Source organism: Anas acuta, chromosome 26 (genome assembly GCF_963932015.1).
Source record: "Anas acuta chromosome 26, bAnaAcu1.1, whole genome shotgun sequence".
In the NCBI taxonomy this organism is placed as follows: Eukaryota; Metazoa; Chordata; class Aves; order Anseriformes; family Anatidae; genus Anas; species Anas acuta.
Genome location: NC_089004.1, coordinates 2,920,294 through 2,940,795, shown reverse-complemented (window position 1 = coordinate 2,940,795; position 20,502 = coordinate 2,920,294). Strand labels below are relative to the sequence as shown.

The 20,502-nt window shown below is 48.7% G+C and overlaps 1 protein-coding gene and 1 long non-coding RNA gene across 3 annotated transcripts; both read right to left on the bottom strand.

Moving 5' to 3' along the window:
• Positions 1 to 2,552: 2,552 nt before the first annotated feature.
• On the bottom strand, positions 2,553 to 8,918 carry NMRK2 (nicotinamide riboside kinase 2). Of its 2 annotated transcripts, none has more exons than XM_068661800.1 (8): positions 8,896 to 8,918; positions 8,570 to 8,732; positions 6,929 to 7,019; positions 5,678 to 5,849; positions 4,050 to 4,121; positions 3,520 to 3,626; positions 3,021 to 3,106; positions 2,553 to 2,915 (listed from the first exon to the last, which is right to left on the bottom strand). In XM_068661800.1, exons 1-7 carry the CDS (start codon positions 8,901 to 8,903, stop codon positions 3,021 to 3,023), a joined length of 699 nt encoding a protein of 232 aa, XP_068517901.1. In that variant the 5' UTR covers positions 8,904 to 8,918; the 3' UTR covers positions 2,553 to 2,915. The 2 variants fall into 2 exon arrangements, with proteins under 2 accessions (XP_068517901.1, XP_068517900.1); XM_068661799.1 differs by lacking the exon at positions 8,896 to 8,918 and adding an exon at positions 6,049 to 6,097.
• A 9,109-nt stretch (positions 8,919 to 18,027) lies between these two features.
• LOC137845010 (uncharacterized) lies at positions 18,028 to 19,906 on the bottom strand. Its single transcript, XR_011090066.1, has 2 exons — positions 19,779 to 19,906; positions 18,028 to 18,392 (listed from the first exon to the last, which is right to left on the bottom strand). It is a non-coding gene; the product is annotated as an uncharacterized lncRNA (long non-coding RNA).
• Between the last annotated feature and the right edge of the window lie 596 nt (positions 19,907 to 20,502).

The window sequence follows — 20,502 nt, the reverse complement described above, 5'->3', positions numbered from 1 at the left end:
TCCCACCGCCGGTTTTGGTTTCAGGCTCCCCGGAGGTTTCTGGCCACGCGGCCCCAGCCCCGCTGCCCCTGCGGCCGCCGGGCCCAGGGGTGGTGGTGTGGGGAGTTCCCATCCCGCTGAGTGCCCGAGGTATCGCCGAAATTTTTTGGAAACCAGAATTCAGGGCAGTTTTGTTGCCCCCCGTGCAATTGCTGCTTGGCCTTGGGGGGTTTTTCAATGACAGCCTGCTGGCACAAGGTCGTGGTGTGCTCAGTGTGGGGCTGTAAAGGTGGTGCGGAAAAAAAGGAAATAAACCAACCAACCAAGAAAAATAAATAAATAAAAATAAAAATAAAATAAAAATAAAAATAAAAATAAAGCTAACAAGCAAACAAAGCCCACCTTGCCCTGTGCTGGAGGATTTACCGGGGAAGTGTCCCGAAGGTCAGTGCTTAAAGGACTGAGCCACTGCTCCGTACTAAATCCTACAGGAACTGCGTTTCCCAAGGGAGGCTCTCGGAAATGTGGGGCTAAAATGCGTTTGTTTTTTTTTTTTAAGGCTTTGGTGGTTGCTTCCTAGAGGGCAGCTGGAAGAGCGCAGTGCCTTTTCCCTTAAATGTCTTTCATGAGGACAAAATGGTCTCATGCAGCTTATCAGGCGCGGGTTCAACCTCTCTGTTAGCACGGGGGAACCCTTGTGGCGCCCGTCCCGTGCCAAATTCCGCTGGGACTGCTTTTTTCCATCAGCAAGTCTGTGGGAAACGCTCCCTGTGGCGATGCCGAATGGACTTACAAGGTATCGGTGACAAGTCCCAGCGCTCCGGCCCCGGCATTCCTCAGCTTTGCCATTGACAAGAGCGCTCCGACATGTAACGGCGTAATTAGAGCTTGGAGGGTCCCTCCCGGCACGCCTGGAGCGGCGCAGAAGGAAATAAAAATGCCTTTTTATAGCTCGTGGAAGCATGGATGCCGTCAGCATCCGCTCCTCCTCGCTGGCCGTGGCGTCCCCGCTGTGCAGGGGGGTGGCCTTGCCTCGCTGCTGCTCTCCCTCCTGATTTAAAATGATTTATGTTTCTTTTTAATGAAAACGTTAACGATTTAAAATCCCGTGAGGCAGCCCTGGTGATTTTGGGGTGATTTCCCGTTAACCCGTGGCAGCTGCCTTTCCGGAGCGAGGTTTCTAATTAAGGCACATCCGCAAACCCGAGGCGAGCCGTGCTGACGCCGCGGCCGAGTTATGTGAGTGTCCAAAATCGCCGCCCTCGCCCCACGTGAGAGGTTTTGTGCTTTAACATCACCGGCCCTTTCTGCGTGGTGCTGCATGTGCTGTGGCACTTCCTATCTTTAGCCCCGGGGTATTTTGGTAGGCGGCCCACAGCCCTCGGCACGCTTTGCCCAATCTCCACACCAGATTTCATGACTCACGTGCGTGCCTGAAGGCCTCGTGCGGAGCAGCAGCCTTGCTCTTCCTGGAGGAAGGAACCTGGGCATTGTTCTCAAATTCCTCAGAAAACATGAGATGTACAGGAAAATGAAGGCCTACCACTTGGATTTGCTTCAGGAACAATATCTCCCCTTCCTTTCTACCTTCTGTGTAACGTTACGCTCCATATTACAATTTATTGTAATATTCTCTTGTGTTTGCCTCTTCCTTCTCTTTCGTGCTCTCTTGCTTTGAGTGGGAAGCTTTTCTCAGCTCACCATAACACCGAGAAAAGCCTACCAGCAGAAAACCCCATCAAACTCTTTCCACGGGTCATTTATTTACAGTTTTGCTGGAAAGGGAGGACACGCGTTGGGGTGCGAGCTCCTCTGCGGGACAATTTGAAGGCAGATCACCCAGCAGGGGAAAGGCCTGCGTTCTCCAGCACAGGCTCCTTGGAACACTTCCACATGAAGTTAACCAGAAGTCTATCAGTACACGCACACACCTTTGATCACTGTTTGTTTCAGACTAAAATTAGGTTGGCATTTTCAGTACTAATTCCTGAGGAGCGATTCCCCACGTAGCACAATCTTAATGTGAAGCTGCCACGCTCATTCCCTGAGAAAACCCGCAGATTTTCCTGCTGGATTTTCAATTCAGTAACACAGCAGTCCCCACCTCGCAAAGTTCAGCTAGCTGGAGAATTTAGGACACAGTAACTCTTGTCTGGACTGCAAAAGGCAGAAATGCAGGCATCCATCCAAACCTCTCACCTTGGGAGCACTCCAGAGTTCTGTGAAACGGGCCACGGTTATCTCTGCACGCTCATTTGCCTGAGCACAAAGTGAGAAATGCAGACAAGCTGAGGCTGACATAAAACTGGTTTCACACCCGCGATTTAAAAATATCTGCAGTGCTGTTCACCTCCCGTGATCGCCTCTGAGACTCTCACCCTTGTTGGACAGCCGAGCTATGTTTCCAGGCTGGAGTTATCGCTTAAAGCCAGGCTGCCTGAAGCTGCACAGGTATGGTCAGCATGAAATGTCAAATGCCACGAGATGTGTGGGCTGCTGGTGTTCTGGTGGTGGTGTGTGTGCACCTCTTTTTACTAAAGGTGATCAACATATGAAAATGGGAGCTCAGAAAAGAGGTTTTAAATAGATTTTTACTGAATTTGAAAGATGACGTTACAAACAAGCCATTACATAAAGGCTTAATATCTGCAGAAGCATATAAGCAGGAGAGGCAGTTGTTTTCCAAATGCATCTCTACTTGTCCCACAATGAAAATGCGTTTTCAACTTATGTTTAAGCCAGTGGAATATAAAATAATTAAAAAAAAATCCTGTCCGTCACAGCTGCAAATAACTTATCTTCATTTTTCAACTATATACAAAAGATGCTTTCCAAAGGGCAGTGTAAGAAGTGTTTACACAAATAAACCCCAGTTCTGACTTCCAAGTACTATTTACATCATTTCTGTACACGGGTCTTTCAGGTCTTCCGAGACCCTGCAAAGCAAGAAGGAACAGCGTGACCATCCGAGCGTAAGAGCAGATGGTTTCCAGCAGTCAGCCCCTCACTTTTCACCCCCTTGGCAGCAGCAATGTATTTACCTATAAGCAGTTCAAAAACTTGTTCTGAATATCCTCAAAGACTTGATTGTAAAGCTCATCTCTAGACTTCAGTCCATCTAAATAAACTGAAAGAAAACAGAGTCAGTCCACAGGCTTCTACTCGGAACAAAGTTTGTATGTAATTAATTTTTTAAATATTTTACTGGGTTAATCCAAATGATGACTTGTTTTCCACTTCTGTTTTCCAGAAAACAGAACCCTTCTCAGACACCTACGTCCCCCTAAACCTCTTAACCCATTATAAACTTTTATTTTTCCTTATAATAAAGGAAAATGTTCTTAATAATATAAAAGAAAGGGAAGGAGTTCTTAGCTATAGGACTGCATATATTTATCTGTCCAGAAAGTAGGCCAGGACTACAACTTAGTAGTAAAAATAGTGCCTTGCATCATTACAGTTAAATTGCCTTGATTACATTACTGCCTTCCTTAATGTCCAGAGTATAACACCAAAGGCTTTGGGTTTGGAGAGCCTTACCAACATCAACACCGTTGTCCTCCATTTCTTTCCTGTGCTTTAAGTACATGGGCCAGACGTGTCCATCGAAGAGCCCGGGGGGGTCAGGGACGGTGTAGTTGCGCGTGCTGCGAACACAGAGGTGGGGAGCAGCGTTAGGACCACGGGGGCTGCACCCTCGGGCAGCACTAAGCCTGAAATTAATCTGACAGCTGCGTGCATGTCAGAGCTGGTCGGTCTTATCAATAATTGGCAATAACTTCCACGTTTTGCAGCGAGTTTATCCAAAAACCTAAAGGAAGCACGCAACAAAACTGCTCTGTTTGCACCCCTTAATGGGTGCAGTCTTGATACAACCCCCACAAAGGGGACAGCCAGAGCTTCAGGAAGTCTCTTCCTCCAGTTAGATTTAACTTTTCAACTGTAATTCCAATTTGCAAGTGACACATCCCGATAACAGTAAGGTGCAGGTAGCTCAAAAGCCTGCCTCTCCTGACCGCAGCAGGCAGTGTTTTGTGGGAGGAAGGGTCAAAGTCAAAGCATCCCCTTACCTTCTCCTCCTTTTGCATTCATCGTATGGAACTGCCAGGTAGTAGCGTATGTCAAAGAGGTCTATCAGTGGTCTAGGGTGGGGTGGAAAGAAAGAACGTGTCTATTTATTGCTTTCTGATAGAGAAAAGTGCTAAGTTACCCCTGAAAGCCATACAAATCTTTCTGCTTCTTACATTTATAACTATTGCAGACAATTCTGCTTTTCATTAAGGCAATATCTGATCTATGGCAGGTTTATTAGTTGCTATAAAACGTGAACAATGCGAGCTTTCAGAGGTCAGAACTCCCCCTCCCTCCCTCCCCAATATCTGCTACGAGTTACTGGAGGAGATTAGACGTGGGGCTAGGTGGGCCTGGGGGATGAACCACAGCTCTTGCTCTATCCGCTCAATTTTGTTTGCAGTCAGCTGAAGTTTCAGCTTCTCAGTCTGGCACAAACAAACTGATCATCGTGCAGAAGCGAGCAGTCAAAACGTGCACGGAGAAACGGGTTTGGTACAGGTTCCTCCAGAAACCCAGTCACTGAGCTCCACCGTGGCTTACGGAGTTGCACTGCTACTAGGCTGAAGAAAACAAACCCTGAAAAAAAAAAATCTTAAAAAAAAAAAAAATCTAAAAAGCACAGAATCATAGAATGATTCTATTTTAGAATTCTCTTTTAGAATCATTCTATCGTTTAGAAGCATAGAATGATTCTAAAATCTAAAAAGCAAAAATCTAACCTAAGCAGCTAGTTTGACCCTGGTGAGATGTCTGGAAAATGCTTGCGGTGTGCATTGAGCAAGCTCTGGGGAATATAAAAACATGTAAAAATATTCCCCAGACAAAGGGCAGGCTCCTGCTCCCGGGACGGAGCACTCGGGAGGTATTTGTAACCTTCAGGAGAGGTACGAGCGTCACCTCCTGAGGGACGGGCCAAGAGCAGCAGGTGCTGTGTGGGGCAGCCTGCGGCTGGCCGCGCTCTGTGCATGCAGCCCAGGGCTGCTCGTCCTGCGGCACAGCTCGGGAGGAATTCCACTTTTGCCAAGTGTCACGCACAGCTTGTTCTTGCCAAAGTTTCGTAAACAAAGCAGCAGCTTGGAGCCAGCCCTCTGCTCGCTGTGTTTATAGCAGACATTTTTCTGGAGTTTGTATATTTAGCTATTGGAAATCTCCGCTCTCTCCTCTACTTGCCTCCCCAGCTTCTTGCCAAGCATTTTTTCCCCATATAAGAATGTGAAAAAGTTGATCTTTGCTCCAATGTACAATTAATTACGTGGCTCAATTTAGCCAGCGTTAAGCAAGCACGTGTACCACATGAGAACTATTCCTGAAGCCCAGGAGGGACTCCAAGCAGTGACCGCAGCACTGATTATCTCCTTGTTCTTATCAATGACCTTCTCAGGTCACAGTTTAGGCAGTGTGCTGGGAGACCAGGGGGGAAGGAGAGCTTCCTGCCCTACCCTAAAAAAGCCACTGTGTGCAGCCCGGTTTTACCAGCAGCAGATTTCTTACGCGTGAGAAATTCTTAGACATGATACCTCAGGAGGAGAAGGAAGGGTGTATTAGTAAAAAGGAAGTTTTAGTCCTGGCACTAGTCATCTAGCGTTCCTCCCTGGAAAGCCATTAATAGTTCCCCAAACCTTACTTGTAATTATAAAGCAGGAAGCCTTCAATGACCAAAATATGGATATCTTTGGAGGCTGGCTCTTTAGAGCCAGGCGTGACATTCACCCCGTGGGAACGGGCAAACTTCACTGGGTTCTCAATCCAGGCACGCACAGTGCTCACCATTGCCTCCATATCCAAGGAATCCAACACTAGTTAGAAGAAAGGGGGTGGGTGGGAAAGAGGCACACAATCAAATACCTTGAACCACACAGGTTTGAAAGTATAATATAGAATGAACTTGTAAAATTGAAATTACAATTAATTTACTATTAAAACTTTAATAATTAGAAAGAAATACTTAGGAAAAAAATATACATTACTGCATCCTATAGCGAACACTGCTCTTACCATCCCATTGTTTAAAGCCGTCTTCCCCGACTTCTATTTGATCTTGTGGCTGAAATATAGTGAGCAATAAAACATTGCTGCAAACTCAGCGTGATCAGTTACCTAAGATCCGATCACAACCTGGACGCTACCGCAACACCCAACAAAGTGTTCACTTAACGAAACCACTACCGACCTTACTTAGTTAAAATGTTAAGTTCCCGTTTTTCACCAACCCAAGAGCTTTGAAAAAGCTCTCTTGGCTCAGATAAGCCACTTGTGGCAAAGAATTTGAGGTTGACAATTGGTATGCGATTGCTGGCCAAAACACTCCATGCCCCCTATTTATACGTGAGCAGGTAAAGGATTATTCCTGGGCAAACTATTTATAAACAGGGGGCCTAGAGTGAGCACGTGAGGACTTAATTTGCCAACGTGGCATTAAGTAACTTTGAGTTTACCTGACCAATAATAGATAGCTGAACTCCTCCTAACATTTTAACAAAAATACAGTATAACTTGTGGGCCAGTGAAAGCTTTACACGTGCCAGGCTCCACGTCCTTATGGAAAACCATGTGGGACCCCTTCTCCAGTGCCAGGAGCTGGCCTCTGACCCAAATTCACGCTCAAGGCCACCGCCAGGGCAGTGCTTGTGGCTCAGCACCTCTCTGAGGGTGCAAGCCGCACTGTGGGAGCTCTGAGGGCTGCTTGGGGGCACATTTTGTAGGTGAAACAAGGAGAAAAGGCCCAGCTTGAGGGGTCCACACGGACAGGGGGCTTTTAGCTGAGCTGGGGCTGGGTCTGTCCTGGGGACTGAGGGAAGCTTTCAGTGCCTGGGGCCACTGCTACACGTGGGAGAGGCGGCGCGTGCCGGGGGCGAGCGGGAGGCGCCGGGCTCACCTTGAAGAAGTCGTCCTGGTGGACGACGCAGCAGTTGGGCAGCGCCTTGACAAGCCTGTTGGTCAGCGTGGTTTTGCCACCGTTGGTGACGCTGAAACAGAGAACGGGAGACAGGAACGGGATGAGGGACACGAGGCTGAGGGACACGGGGAACATAGGCATGAGGGACACGGGGCTGACGGAGACGCTTCGGGGTGCTGACAGGGACACGGGGCTGATGGGGGACACGGGGGGGGGACGGGGCTGCTTTGAGGTACTGACGGGGACACGGGAGACACGGTGCTGACAGAACCACTGTGGGGTGCTGAGGGGGACACGGGGGGACACGGCGCTGACGGGGGGGGGGGGGGGGGCACGGCGCTGACAGAACTTTGGGGCGCGCGCAGCCCGCGCGCCATGTTTGAATTTCCCGCCTCGGCGGAGCGCGCTGAGCGCTGATTGGTTCTCACCCTCCCCCCCTCCCGGTCCGGCCGCGGCTCGCGCCGCTCTTAACGGCCGCCGCTTCCCGCGCGCGGGACGCCGCGTCCTTACCCCTCCCCCCCCCCCTTCTCCCGCCGCTGAGGGGAGCGGCCCCGCCGCCATCTCGGGCCCCGCCGCCGCTGTGGCGGCCGCTCCGTCCCGCTGCCTTCGCGGCCCTCCCCGGGGCTGGGGGAAGCCCCGCGGGTGTTTCCGCAAGATGGAGGAGGAGAAGGGGGGGGCTGAGCCCTTTCCCTCAGCTTCGGGAGTGGGCGTAAAGCGCCCGAACCCCCCCCCTTGTTGCCCCCCGACACTTCTCCTGCTCAGGAGGCTGGGCTAAGGAGCTGCCCCCTGAGAGCAAGGCACGCGAAAAGTGCCGTTAAAATGCTCTAAATTAGTAGTGAATGAGGGAAGCGCCTTCCTTTTACAGCCATTCAGCCCTGGAGCCGCAGAACCTGCCTGAACACGAGGCATCCGCACACCCCTCCCCCCCCTCTAGGCGGGAGAGCTGTCAAACCTGACTGCGCTTAATCTCTTAATATATATATATATATATTTAATCCAAAGGCTCATAAGATCACACGCTGTCCTCGACCTGCCTTTCGGCTCAGTCTTGCCTGGGGTCACTTTATGGAGCTCCTCTGCAGTGAGTGGAGCGCTGCCAAGTTGCATCAGGCAGCCCGCAGGCCTGCTTCCAAGCCCTCCCTTGCTGCCGAACAGAGCTTTTTGTCCAATAATCCGACTCAAAGCAGCTCCCCCCCTTCCCCGTGTCCTTCAGACAGGCTTTTAAAAGCCTAAATTAACGTTGAAAACGTCCTTTTACAGAGTTAAGGCGCACCACGCCTGTAACTTCACCTATGGGGCTATTTGCAGTACTAATTTCTACTTAAGCCTATTTGCAGCACTTCTTTCTACTCCAGCCTATTTACAATACACTTCTTTCTACTTCAACCTATTTACAATACACTTCTTTCTACTCCAGCCAGCCTCCCGTTAATGCTGTAGAAGTTTGGTGGGCGCCTCCCTGCAGAGCTCTGGGCGTTACATAAAACATAAATTAAAGAGTCAGCAACTTGGGGGTTTTCTAGAATCCCGTCCCCTTACGGTCCCTCAGCTCATTTTATAGCAATTAGGCAGAGCGGAAAAGCAGCGTGTTAGGTACCGAGGGCACCGCCAGGCACTTACCCTCCGATGCCTATGATGTATTTCATCTTCACGGAGTCGCAGGAATGCGGCGAGGCAAATGAGGAAGGGCTGAAGTGACTTTTGGCAGCACAAAGCCGCTCCGGGCCCTTTTCCTCCCTTTTTTTTTCCTGCCCGTTTCGCCACTCGGCCCTGTTCCGCTTTACTATTCCATTGAAGAAAAGGCGGGTTGGGCTTTAATTTATAGAGCCCCGCTGCAGCGCCCTGCCCTCCCCACGGCTTCCCCGCCCCGCTGGTGATGGAAAAGCCCTATGACTATCATGAGCCCAAGATGCCATATTTTAGAGCCCGGATTAACCAATCCTCACCTCGGCATATAGGGTCATGCGCGCTGCCGCTGCACCTGTTCCTGCACCCCTCGCGGACCCCCACTCCGCTGCCCTTGCTGCCTCCGCTATTAATAGCTTTTTGGCAAGCCTTCCCTTTGCCTAAATTAGTAATGGGGTAGGTGAAAATGTCACCCCTTTTTACATTTCCTTTGGGAGGTCTGGGGAAGGGTATGGAGGTGTGCGAGGATAGAATTAAGCGCCTCGTTTTTTTCCTTGAAGCCAGGCGAGCTCTCTCGTTGCTTTCCTCCTCGTTTTCCCCGTCCCACTGTGATAATTTTAAAGGCATCCAGGCATGTAATGAACAAGGAATTTTTTGTTTCTCTAAACTTCTGATATGGGAGCTAAAATATTTTTTTTCCCCTGTTTTTAGTAAAGCTGTTCAGAGAAAAGAATATGCAGAGGCTGATGACTAAAATCAGTAAAGCCATGATCTTTTCAAACTTTTATTTGTAAAGCTTTTGAACCTTGGGCTTGTACTTCATACACAGACACAAAGTCATAAAATTACATGCTATACAATTATATTACATCTTTATATTATATTATATAGATAATATATATAATAAAGATATATAGATAATATATAGATATATGTATATATAGATAGATAAGATATAGATAATATATATTTTATAGTTAATATATATTATATAGATAATATATATTATATAATATATATACAATGATACTAACTTTCCTGATGGCTGCCTCTTCCCCAGTTCACTCATGTAAAGCAACCTTTTTCAAGGTGTGTTAACTCTAGCTGAACCAGAATAAATAGTTTATTTGAATAAATACTTCCCAACACAAATATGTGTGTGCTTTAATCATTTCGGATACTTCTAAAATCAGGGCTCTCTTGAAATATGTTAGGTAAAGCAGTTAGCGATAGCTCTGAATGTTTTTCGATGAACATAGTGATGTGAATCATACAGCATGCGTTTTTAAATAATATCTTGTATAATAGAGTTTAAATCACCCAAACCACTGTGTCCTTTTATTATTTCTTTTTAAAAATGCAATGTTTCACACCTTATAAATATCCCTAGTATTTTGCAGACTCCAATGACACCTTCTTCTCAAAATGGGCAATTGTGCAACATCATTAAGGTGGTTTTTATTTATTTATTTATTTTTCCAGAAGAAGTGCCTCCAAGCTGTATTTAACTTGAATTTTTCTGTTTCAGGACCAAAGAAAGGCTTATGGCCAAAAAAGCTTGTTTGCAGCTCCCCAACTATAGCTGTTGATCCAATGAATGATGTTATTTCTCCCTACAAACCTTGCCTGCCTTAAAGGCTAAATTATGTTCCTCAGCCATAAGGTCAAGGCCTAGTGCTTTGATAAAAATGAGCTAATCGTGAATAAATATGGGCAAAAAATCAGTAACTGCAGAGGCATCAGATTCTGGAAGTCTTTCAGTGAAGGTATTGGAGGTAAAAAACAATATTGTTATTATCATTATCATTATCATTATTCATTTATTTATTATTAAGAGAGTGCCTGGTAAATTTATGAACAGGATAATGCAAAGTGTTTTTTTCCAGTCTCTTATGCTGTATTAATTCTATGGATTTAACAAATAGACCTCAGCCAGTGTTTCCACTGTAATTCTTATATATTGCCTACATTAGCATGCTATTGGATTCCTCCTGGAGACTTCACCTGCAAGTTATACTTTTATTATCACTACCAAGGTAGCTATGTAAAATGTTCGCTTCTGAGAAACTCAGATCTGGAATTCCTGAACATGAATGAGACGTGCCTGTCGGGGAAGTTGGATTTCCAGCAGCTGCCCATCACAGCCTTTGCAGTGGGGAGTCACCAAACTGAGTCACCAGAGTCTCAGCTGGCGTCAGTTGTCATTGTGTGCTGAAGCAGAGCAATGACAATTTACACCAACTGAAAATTTGGCTTAAGGTTAGCTCTGTGCTCAGTTTTTTCATGCCCTTCACTGTGTTTCTCCTTCTGGCCACGAGCTAGGAAAATGTCTTGGTTAAAAAAGCAAACTGTGCTATATTAGTTTATATTTTACCACATTTGGCCTTGTGTGCTAGGCAAAAACTGGGAGCCTTGGCAGTTGTGTAAAAGTTAGGTGGGGATACTGGCGTCAGCTTCCTTTGATCTGGTCTTCTTTACGTTGGAGTTCTGCTAATCCGAATATTTTTGGAATGTGCCAGCCTCTAGGTGAGTGAAAATTGTATTCTGCCCTGGTGTCCTTACTGATATGCACGTGCTTCAGAAACAGAACTTACTTTTTTTGTGTTGAAAAATCAATATTTGGCCTAAGATCAAAAGAAACAAAACATTTATAGTATAGGTAGAAAAAAAAATAGTAAGTTACAGCAGCTAGCAGCAGCTGGTTTTAGTATTTGGCTGACTTGTTTGGGATCAGTGAAATCCACAACAGTGAAGTTCCACTATCTCCATTAAGAAAGTCAAAGCTCTGTTTTTTCTGAAAACCAATTTTCAAGAAGGCTTTTTTATTATTATGATTTTTCCTCACAATTCCAAATCTTGTTCTGTAAGCACCCAATGTAAGAGCTCATTTTTTAAAGCCTTTTCTTCGTGGTCCCTCAGTGCTCCCAGGAATGTGTCTGGCTTTTCCCAAAGCTGTTTTTAAGCCACTTCTCTATGTTTTTCTATCACCTGTATTCATAATCATGCACAAAGCATCCAGTGAAATCATTTTCACCCACATAGCTCAAATTCTCAGATTCCTGAGTGGCCCCAGATTTGCTGTTGTTTTAGGAGGCGGCATGTGTCTGCCTGTGTTTGGAGATCTCAGGCATTTCAGCTGTCTGCTTTGTAAGAACCCCAAAGACCTCTTACACAAAACTGTCTGAAATGGATGGTGACAGTTACACTTACCAGCTACAGCAAACTTTACCCAACCTGTAAAAACGTCTATGCAAATGCCAAGTGTTCATACATTCTTTTTTTAGCAAGCTATGTTAGCCACGTTTCTCGGTGAGTTATGCGTTGATCTGAAACTTCCTTTTTTTGTGTGCTTGTTTATCCAGCAAATAGGTTATCTGCTTGACACTTCACTACTACAAATACCATTCAGCAGAGGTTTTTCATCAAAGATAGAAAATGTTCCCTCTCTTTATTTTTAGAATACTGATGTTTGCTAAAAGTTTAATATTAATCTCTGTTAAAACGAAGATAAATTTGACAAGACAATTTAACGCTCGTGGAGCACTCATGTTGTTTCCCCGAGCTAGTTTAGTTTTTGTATATCCATTGACCTCTCTGTTGCAGGATGTGACTCATTTATTCTAAACCTTTAATTCTGGCTTCAAATCCTTCCCTAATCATAAGACATTGCTTATGGTATGAACAAGGTTATGCCAAGGTTCCTTAATGCTTTAGTTAGAGGCAGGGGGTGGGCAGTGGCTAGATGAGACAGCCTGCCAGCTGGTGAGAGAACAGTCAAAGGAATGAGAGTAATCTTCACTTGTGAATTTTTAAATTACAGCTTTATTTATTCTTCACAGAATGCTGAGTTGGTCGGGTTTGCTAGGAAAGCCTTTCTCCAAGCCTTTGGAGACCACACACATCTCAACAGTACAAAAACTCTGGAAGAAGACAGGCTTTTACTTTTCAAAAAGACACGGTGAGAGAAAGTAAGAAGTGACACAGTAATTGTTAACTGCTAATAGCTAGGACAGCTAATAGTAAAAAAAAAAAAATTAGGCTAGTAGAATAAGAGGCTTAAATACGGTAATGCCTAACTAGCCGGCATCTTGTCCCAGTGATAAGCAGGCTGTCTTTCAGGCTGCCACCGTCAGAGGTGATATTTTCTGCCACTGCTGCTGCTGATCCCACCGCTGCCATTAGTGGCAGGAAGTCTGTAAGTCCCGTGGGGGAGGCAGAGGTGGAGCACTGGGTTGGCTGCTCCCCTAACCCTAATTATGACCCTAACCCAACAACTACGTCGCCAGATTCTCCCATGAAGTAGTGCCAAGGGAAGCCGTTTGGTAGACCTGAACTTCCTTGGGCAGCCTTTATGGAACCCCACACACAACAGGACTCTGCGCACTCTCTCTCTCCAAACCCTAACCCTAACTGTAACCCAAATACTAATTATGACTCTAACCCAACACGTACATCGCCAAATTCTCCCAGAGGTCACAACGGAAGCCTTTTGGTAGACTTGTGAGAAGCAAAGTAGTGTTTTTGCGATAGAACGTGTTTTAGCAGTGGGAAATTCCACTAACCTTGAGAATTCAAAAGTGACTGTGCAGGCATGACAGTGGCGTAGCTGTGGGGAGTACACAGATAAGGGGAAGGCCCCACTGTCCCAAAATAAGGATGGTAACTAAGAAAAACAGGACGAGCAGTGCGAAATCAGTAAAAAACAAAAAGTCACATGAGAGAAGAAGGAAAAAAAAAAACAGGAAAAGGAGAAATTAATGAATTAATGTTTGGTCAAATGAAAGTGTACATATATGGGATAGTAATAAGTGTTGAGTAGTTTGTGACCCTGTAGTACTCAGCCAGTGAGGAACCAGGGGAGGAATCAAGCACTGGGTAATGGGAAATATAAGGTTATGACAGACTTTTGCTGCGTGCTCCTGCTTGCAGGATGCCTCCTATTGCAGTCACAAATAAAAATGCTGCTTCATGGAGATATGTCTGAGCCTGTGCTCTTGGCTATGGAGTGTTTCTCACAAATTGGGGGCTTGTCCGGGATCCTGTTGCCTTCTGGGGAGCCCCGTTAGCACTGCAGCAGGAAGGTGTCCCCGCTGATTTCAGCGGTCCCATGCCTTGGTGATGCAGAGAGCTGACAAAGGAACTGAGACTGGTTGTGAAGGCAGCATCAGTGAAGAGTTAGGGAAGTAAGGAAGGCGGGCACTCCAGTTTTGAGAATTGACCTGGTAACTGCACAGACCGAGGTAAGAAATATTAATTATTGCCATGGGGGTCAGGTAAGACTCTCATGTAACGTGATTGAGACGTACCTCTGTACAAAGTGAGCGTGGAGACCCGACGTGTGGTTCTGCAGCTCCATGAGGGGCGAGGCCAGGGACAGAAGAAGTGAAAGGTAAAGGTGAAAAAGGAAGAGAAATGTGGAAATTGGGGAAATCTAGCAGTACACCAGGGAATCTGGTTAACCCCTAAGTGGTACCCTGTGCACGGCAAAGTGCTCAGCAACACACCCCCATTTTCTAGAACTGGAACGTCAGTGTGTGGTACCCTGCAGGAGGCAAAATTCTGTAGCACACTGGCAAGGGCTAGGAAAAATGGGCAATGAGGGTTCCAGGGAACAGGGAGATATCCCGGGGCAGTGCCTACCAACAGTCCTTCTGGAAGAATGGTAAGAAAGTGGAAAAATAATACCAAAATTAGAGGAAATGATAAAAAGACAATGGTTAAATACTGTGTATTGATCTGGACAAAGGAACCAATTAAGGAAACAGCAGGATTTTGGCTGAAATATGGGTACGATGAAAAATCAGGCTTTAAATTTATATGTAAACAAGAAGACTCCTGTCTCAGAGGAGTCAAATTGTGCTGCATGCTGGGTGCAGGGGGTAAGTCAGTTTTTACTGAAAAAGGGTCAGGACCAGGAGAAAGAGGAGTCAGAGAAAAGGACGGGTCAATGGGAAACCCTTGGATAATTTACCCCCTCCCTGTAGCCCTAATATTGCACTGGTGGCAGCAGCAGCTGCTCCAGGAAGGGAGATGGGGCTGCAATTAACCCTCTCCCTAGAGAAGGAGAGCACCTTGAGCTCTGGTAAGAATTAGAACAAGGTAGAAGAGATACTGAGAATGTCACCTTCCCCTCTGCTCCCAGCACTAACACTCCTACCTATCCTCTTAGGGAGGTCCCAGGGAGGCAAGGACAAATAGGTTCTGTGACCCTATGCAAGAATGGGAAAGAACCAACCCCCCCAGCCCAGGACTAATTCCGACAGAGCTGAAATATCCGCTTATCCAACGGGGATAATAACACGCCACAACACAGAAATCATATGAGAGACTTGGGGTCAGAAGGAGAAAGTAGTTGGGGATGAATCCTGAGAACCCAGTAGCCCAAGGGCTCTTGAAAGTTCATTTTGTGATTAAAGCCTGGCCAGATGCACAAAGCTCCAGAAGGTGGGAGGATGGGGTGAACAGTCACTGCAGACCCTCCTGCGGGAGGTCCTGAAGGTGTATGTCGGGAGGGGGGATGAGAAGGAAAAGCAGGGAGCAAAACTAATGGTCAGCACAGGGGAGTGAGGCAGAGGGCAGGAGATAGAGGGAGAAAACTTCCAGTCGAGTCCAGGATGGAAGGGAGAGGAAGAGAGACAAAGGAATGGCAGGCAAGGGAAGCTGCCTGTGTTGCAGCCTGAATCCTAGCAGGGACAGGCTTCGAGATGTTTTAAGGCCGCCCACTTCCAATAGGAGGATCCGGAGTGGAAGAAGGAGGAGCGAGTGGGTGCTGTTACCAGTTCCGAATGGGGGAGTGGGGGCTTCTCAGAAAGCTGCTCCCACTGAGAGCCCCCGATAAATGAAACGGGTTCAGGGACTGAGATGAGGGCAGGGAAGTCACTCTGTAATTATCGTCACGGGCAAACCAGACTTAGCAGAGGGAGATTAATAACATTTATTACCTATTGCGGACGGGCTGGAGCGGTGAGAAAGACAGAAAGAAGCTGGGGGCACCTTCCCTCATCTCTCTGGGGGTAGAAGGGGCTGAGATAAGAGTGCTGCTCTCTGGGGACACCAGGCTGAGACTACGGCAGTTGTTGCATGTGCCTGGGGCAGGGTAACTCATGGGGATCAGACAGGAAAGCGGATCAGACAGCAAGGAAGCGGATCAGACTGTAAAGAAGCAATTGACTACGTCCTGGAAGCGTCCTGGAAGCTTGGCTCCCCTGAATGAAGGCGCTTTGGCCCTGACCTTTTGCACTTCTGCAAATTCAAACCACACCGGAGCTGGGCAAAGGGAATGAATTACCTCAATTTGAGACAAAAGATGCTTTTCTTAAAAACTACCTGTTTGGCTGGAGTCTTCTTTGTCAGCACTCAGGACCCGTGGATCGTGAGCTCAAACCTCACTCTTGGAAGCCCCGAGCCACCCGTTCCGAGCAGGAGGTTGGGTTCTGATACGAACGTGGAGGAAACTGAAACTACAGCCTGAGTGGGACACACCGTGCCGGGTACTGACTGCTGAGATGGCAGCAAGAACAGCTGAGAAAGGGTGGACTCAGTGATCTCATTACACCTAGGTGAAGGCATCAGTTGATCCTAAGGCCTGAGAGACTGTTCCTAGAGGAGAACCTTTAAAATTAAAAAATAGGAGGAGGTGTGAATCACAGTTGTAAACTAAACTTTATCTTCTTAGGAAAAAAATAAAAGAATACCACGTGTAATTGGGAAAAAGAGTTGGATTACATAGAATTAGGGTGTTCCCAGGGTATTCTGTTTTTTATCTTGGTATGTATATTGTTCTTCATACTGATGGAAATTCAGGGGGCAATAATACTGACCCTGGATGTGGAAATGTTACCTGTGAGGGAGGGAATTATCTATGCTGTACCGAATATGGTAATTATGGGAATGTTAATATTCATTAACATATCCAGGGAATGTTAATATTCATTAACATATCCGATGTGCTGGTGTTAATGCGCACCAGACACAACATGGGAATCATCCTGAAATCAGATACCAGGCAAAGAAGGGGTGGCGTTGGCTACGTGGTAGTAAAGCCAGGAAGGTGTTGCCCCTGCAATGAGATGTATTTCCCCCTCCCCAGTATCTGCCCCTTGACTTAATCCTCAGGGGTCAGAATCCTGCCTCAGTATGACCACAGAAGCCAACCAGGACATTGAAGTTTCCTCTTCATCCCCTGACAGGAGAAGTCATCCAGAGGTGGGCCAACAGACAACCAAGCCCAAACCCATCCCTTTTTGCCAGCTTTTCTCCTCTCACCTTCCTGATCGCTGTTTAGCGCTTCCATCCTCTGTGCCGAGCCGAGGCCACGTGGGTTAGACCAAGGAGAATGAACAGACAAACGTGACGATCCACAAAGCAGTCCGTACCCTCTCCCCTTCTCTCCTCCCATACAGCCAAGCCTCAGACCCACGTCCCCCAGCCCAGCACCGCTGCTCTGCTCACCTAACGTCCCGAATGGATGCAGCACGCTCCCTGCTCCTGCACTCCGAGCATCTCCAGGTTCCAGGATCTGCCAGGAGCTGGAACCGTTGGCATCTGGTGTGCCTCAGCAATGTGTCAGGAGATGCAGGCTGCTGTCACACGGCCAAAGGCAAGGCAAAACAGGGTAACTAAACCCACCATGAAGCCACGAATGCACAGCAGCCCCGGCAGGGGTGATCCCAGACCTCTCCTCTCGAGATGAGGCAACTGAGGTGGCCCCGCTCAGCCTCTCGGGAACACGGCTCCCGTGTGGCCAAGCCCCTTGTGGTGTGTATGAAGCTCTGTGAACCCTCTGCAGTTACACACCTGGCTGATACCCCCGGTGATTAAAACACAGCCCCACAGTGTGTGCGCCCCATCAGGCCCCACAGCCTGCCCCCAGCTACAGCCCCCCATAAGGGAGCTCCAAGCGCTTCAAACCCGGAGCCTGCAAGGCCCAAAGGCTCAACCGGCAGCAAGGCAGCAGGGGAGAGCTCCAAAATCCACCAAAGGTGCCCTAACCCTGAACGAGGCCGCCCCGCCCGGTGCTGCTGGTTTCGGCCCCGGCCCCGCGGCGCTGCCAGCAGGGGGAGCGCGGGGCCGCAGCGCCGCCTCCCGCCACCAGGCGGCACCGGCCGGGAAACTACATTTCCCAGAATGCCCCGCAAGGCCAGGCGGCCAATCGGAAGCGCGGAGCCCAAGGACTACGATTCCCGGCGTGCTGCGGGGCGAGGCCGCTCTGAGGCCTACAACACCACCGCCCCCCCCCCCACGGCGGGGCCTTCCCGGGGGGCCCGGCCGGGGGTCCCCAGACCCCCCCGGAGCAGCCGCGGCCGCCTCTTGGGGTCCGGCCCCGGCCCGGGGAGCACGGGCAGCGCAGGGGGAGCACCCCGGGGGCAGGGGTGGGCGGGGGGGTCGGGCAGGGGGCCCCGCACAGGCAGAGCTACGATGGGCACGAGGACAGATAATGGTGGCTTTATTAGTACCGATTTTAGGTAGTTTTGGTCAGGGGAAATAAAAAAGAGACCATATCAGAGAGGACTCTGCTTAACAGTCTCTGCATTTTCCATTGTTTGAAAGGAGAAGTCATGAAGGTGAGTGCAGAGGTTCGCAGCTATTGCCAACAGACGCTGTAAGCAGGCCTCTCAGTGTTGCTTTTGGTATTTCATAGGGAAAAACATTCAGCCTGAAATTTCTCATCCGTAAGGCCGTGAAGGGCAGGCAGAGAAGGAACCCAGCATGCTCAGTGTGTCTCCTGAGAATCACGTAGCTTCACAGGGCTCCTCAGAGGAGGAGGCAGAGGTGTAATGAATTCCTTCTCCAGCTCTGGAAGGAGCTTTTCTCACAGCTGTGACAAAAAGAAAAACAAACTTATAATGCAAGTCGTTACACAAAGCCACACTCAGTGAATTCACTATTACAGTCAGATCAGTTTTAATTGAAAACACTTTGGCAGCACTGCTACCAGTTCACACAGCGCTGCACAAAATTCAACTCCAGATAAAGAAAACAGCAAGCTAAAAGGATAAATACTTGAGCTAAGGCATCCGCAACAACAGTAGGTGTTTGTCTGCAGCCCCGGTACATCATTTGTGGGAGACAAAGGGAGGTCACAGAGCTGTAGGGCTTGGCAGGGCCCTCAGAGCTCCCCGGGCCCAACCCCCCTGCCCAAGCAGTTCCCCAGAGCAGGCTGCCCAGGGAGGCGTCCAGACGGGCCTTGAATATCTGCAGAGAAGGAGCCCCCCCAGCCTCCCTGGGCAGCCTGTCCCAGCGCTCCGGCACCCTCCCCGGGAAGAAGTTCTTTGGCGTGTTGGTGCGGAACTGCCTGGGCTCCATTTGGTGGCCACTGCCCCTTGTCCTGTCCCCACAGAGCCCTGAGAAGAGGTTGGCCATGTCCCTCTGTCTGCCACCCCTCAGCTCTTTCCAGACACTGCTCAGATCCCCTCTCAGCCTTCTCTTCCCAAGGCTGCCCAGCCCCAGCTCTCTCAGCCTCTCCTCCCAGGGGAGATGCTCCAGGCCCCGGCTCCTCTTTGTGGCCTCCGCTGGGCTCTCTCCAGGAGCTCCCTGGCCTTGTTGTGCCGCACCCCGAGCTCTAGGTGAGGCCCGAGCAGGGCAGAGCAGAGGGGCAGTATCACCTCCCTTCACCTGCTGGCCACGCTCCTGTTAACGCACACCAGGATCCCCTTGGCCCTCTTGGCCACCAGGGCACCGTGCTGCCTCATGGCCAACCTGTCATCCCCCAGGACCCCCAGGTCCTTCTCCGCAGAGCTCTTCTCCAGCAGGCCGCCCCCCAGCCTGTCCCGATCCCTGCGGTTGTTCCTTCCCAGGTGCAGGACTCTACACTTGCTCTTGTTAAACCTCATTTGGTTTCTTCCTGCCCATCTCTCCAGCCTGTCCAGGTCTCGCTGATTGGCAGCACAGCCTCCTGGCGTGTCAGCCACTCTTCTCAGCTTTGTGTCATTGGCAACTTGCTGAGGGCAGAAACTATTCCCTCATCAAGGTCGTTGATGAAGATGTTGAACAAGAGCAGACCCAGCACCCTGGGAACACCACTACTCAGGCCTCCAGCCAGACTCTGTTGAGCTCAGCCAGTCAGGCAGTTCTCAACCCCCCTTACTGTCCACTTCTCTATCCCACACTTTCTCAGCTTTGCTAGCAGGATGTTGTGGGAGACAGTATCAAAAACCTTGCTAAAGTCAAGGCAAATGACATCCACCACTCTCCCCTCACCTACCTAGCTGGTGATGCCATCAGAGAATGCAACGAGGTTGGTCGAGCACGACTTCCCCTTGGTGAATCCATGCTGAGTACTCCTCATAACCTTCTTCTCTTCCAGTTGCTTGCAGATGGCCTCCAGAACAAGCTGTTCAACACCTTTCCAGGACAGAGGTGAGACTGACTGGCTGTAGTTTCCCAGATCCTCCTTCCTGCCCTTCTTGAAGAATGGAGTGACGCTGGCTGCCCTCCAGTCCTCAGGCACCTCTCCTGTTCTCCAGGACCTTTCAAAGATGATGGAGAGTGGTTTGGCGATCACCTCTGCCAGCTCCCTCAGCACACGCAGATGCATCCCATCGGGACCCACGGATTTGTGTGCACTGAGCCCACTCAGACGCTCCCGGACCACCCCCTCACCAACCAGGGGGGAGCCCTCCATTTCCCAGACTCTTTCTCCTCCCTCCAGGGTCCAGGAGTCCCAGGGGGGAGTCTTTGAAGCAAAAACCGAAGGAAAGAAGGCATTCAGTACCTCTGCCTTCTCAGCATCCTGTGTTACCAGGACACTCCCCTCATTCAGCAAGGGACCCACATTATCCTTTTTTTTTTTTTCCTTTTACTGTTTACATAAAAAAAAAAAAAAAAAAAAAAAAAAAAACTTCTTGTTATCCTTTATCTCCTTTGCGGGTGGGCTTTAGCTTTCCTCGTCGCATCCCTGCAGGCCCTGACAACACTCCTGTACTCCT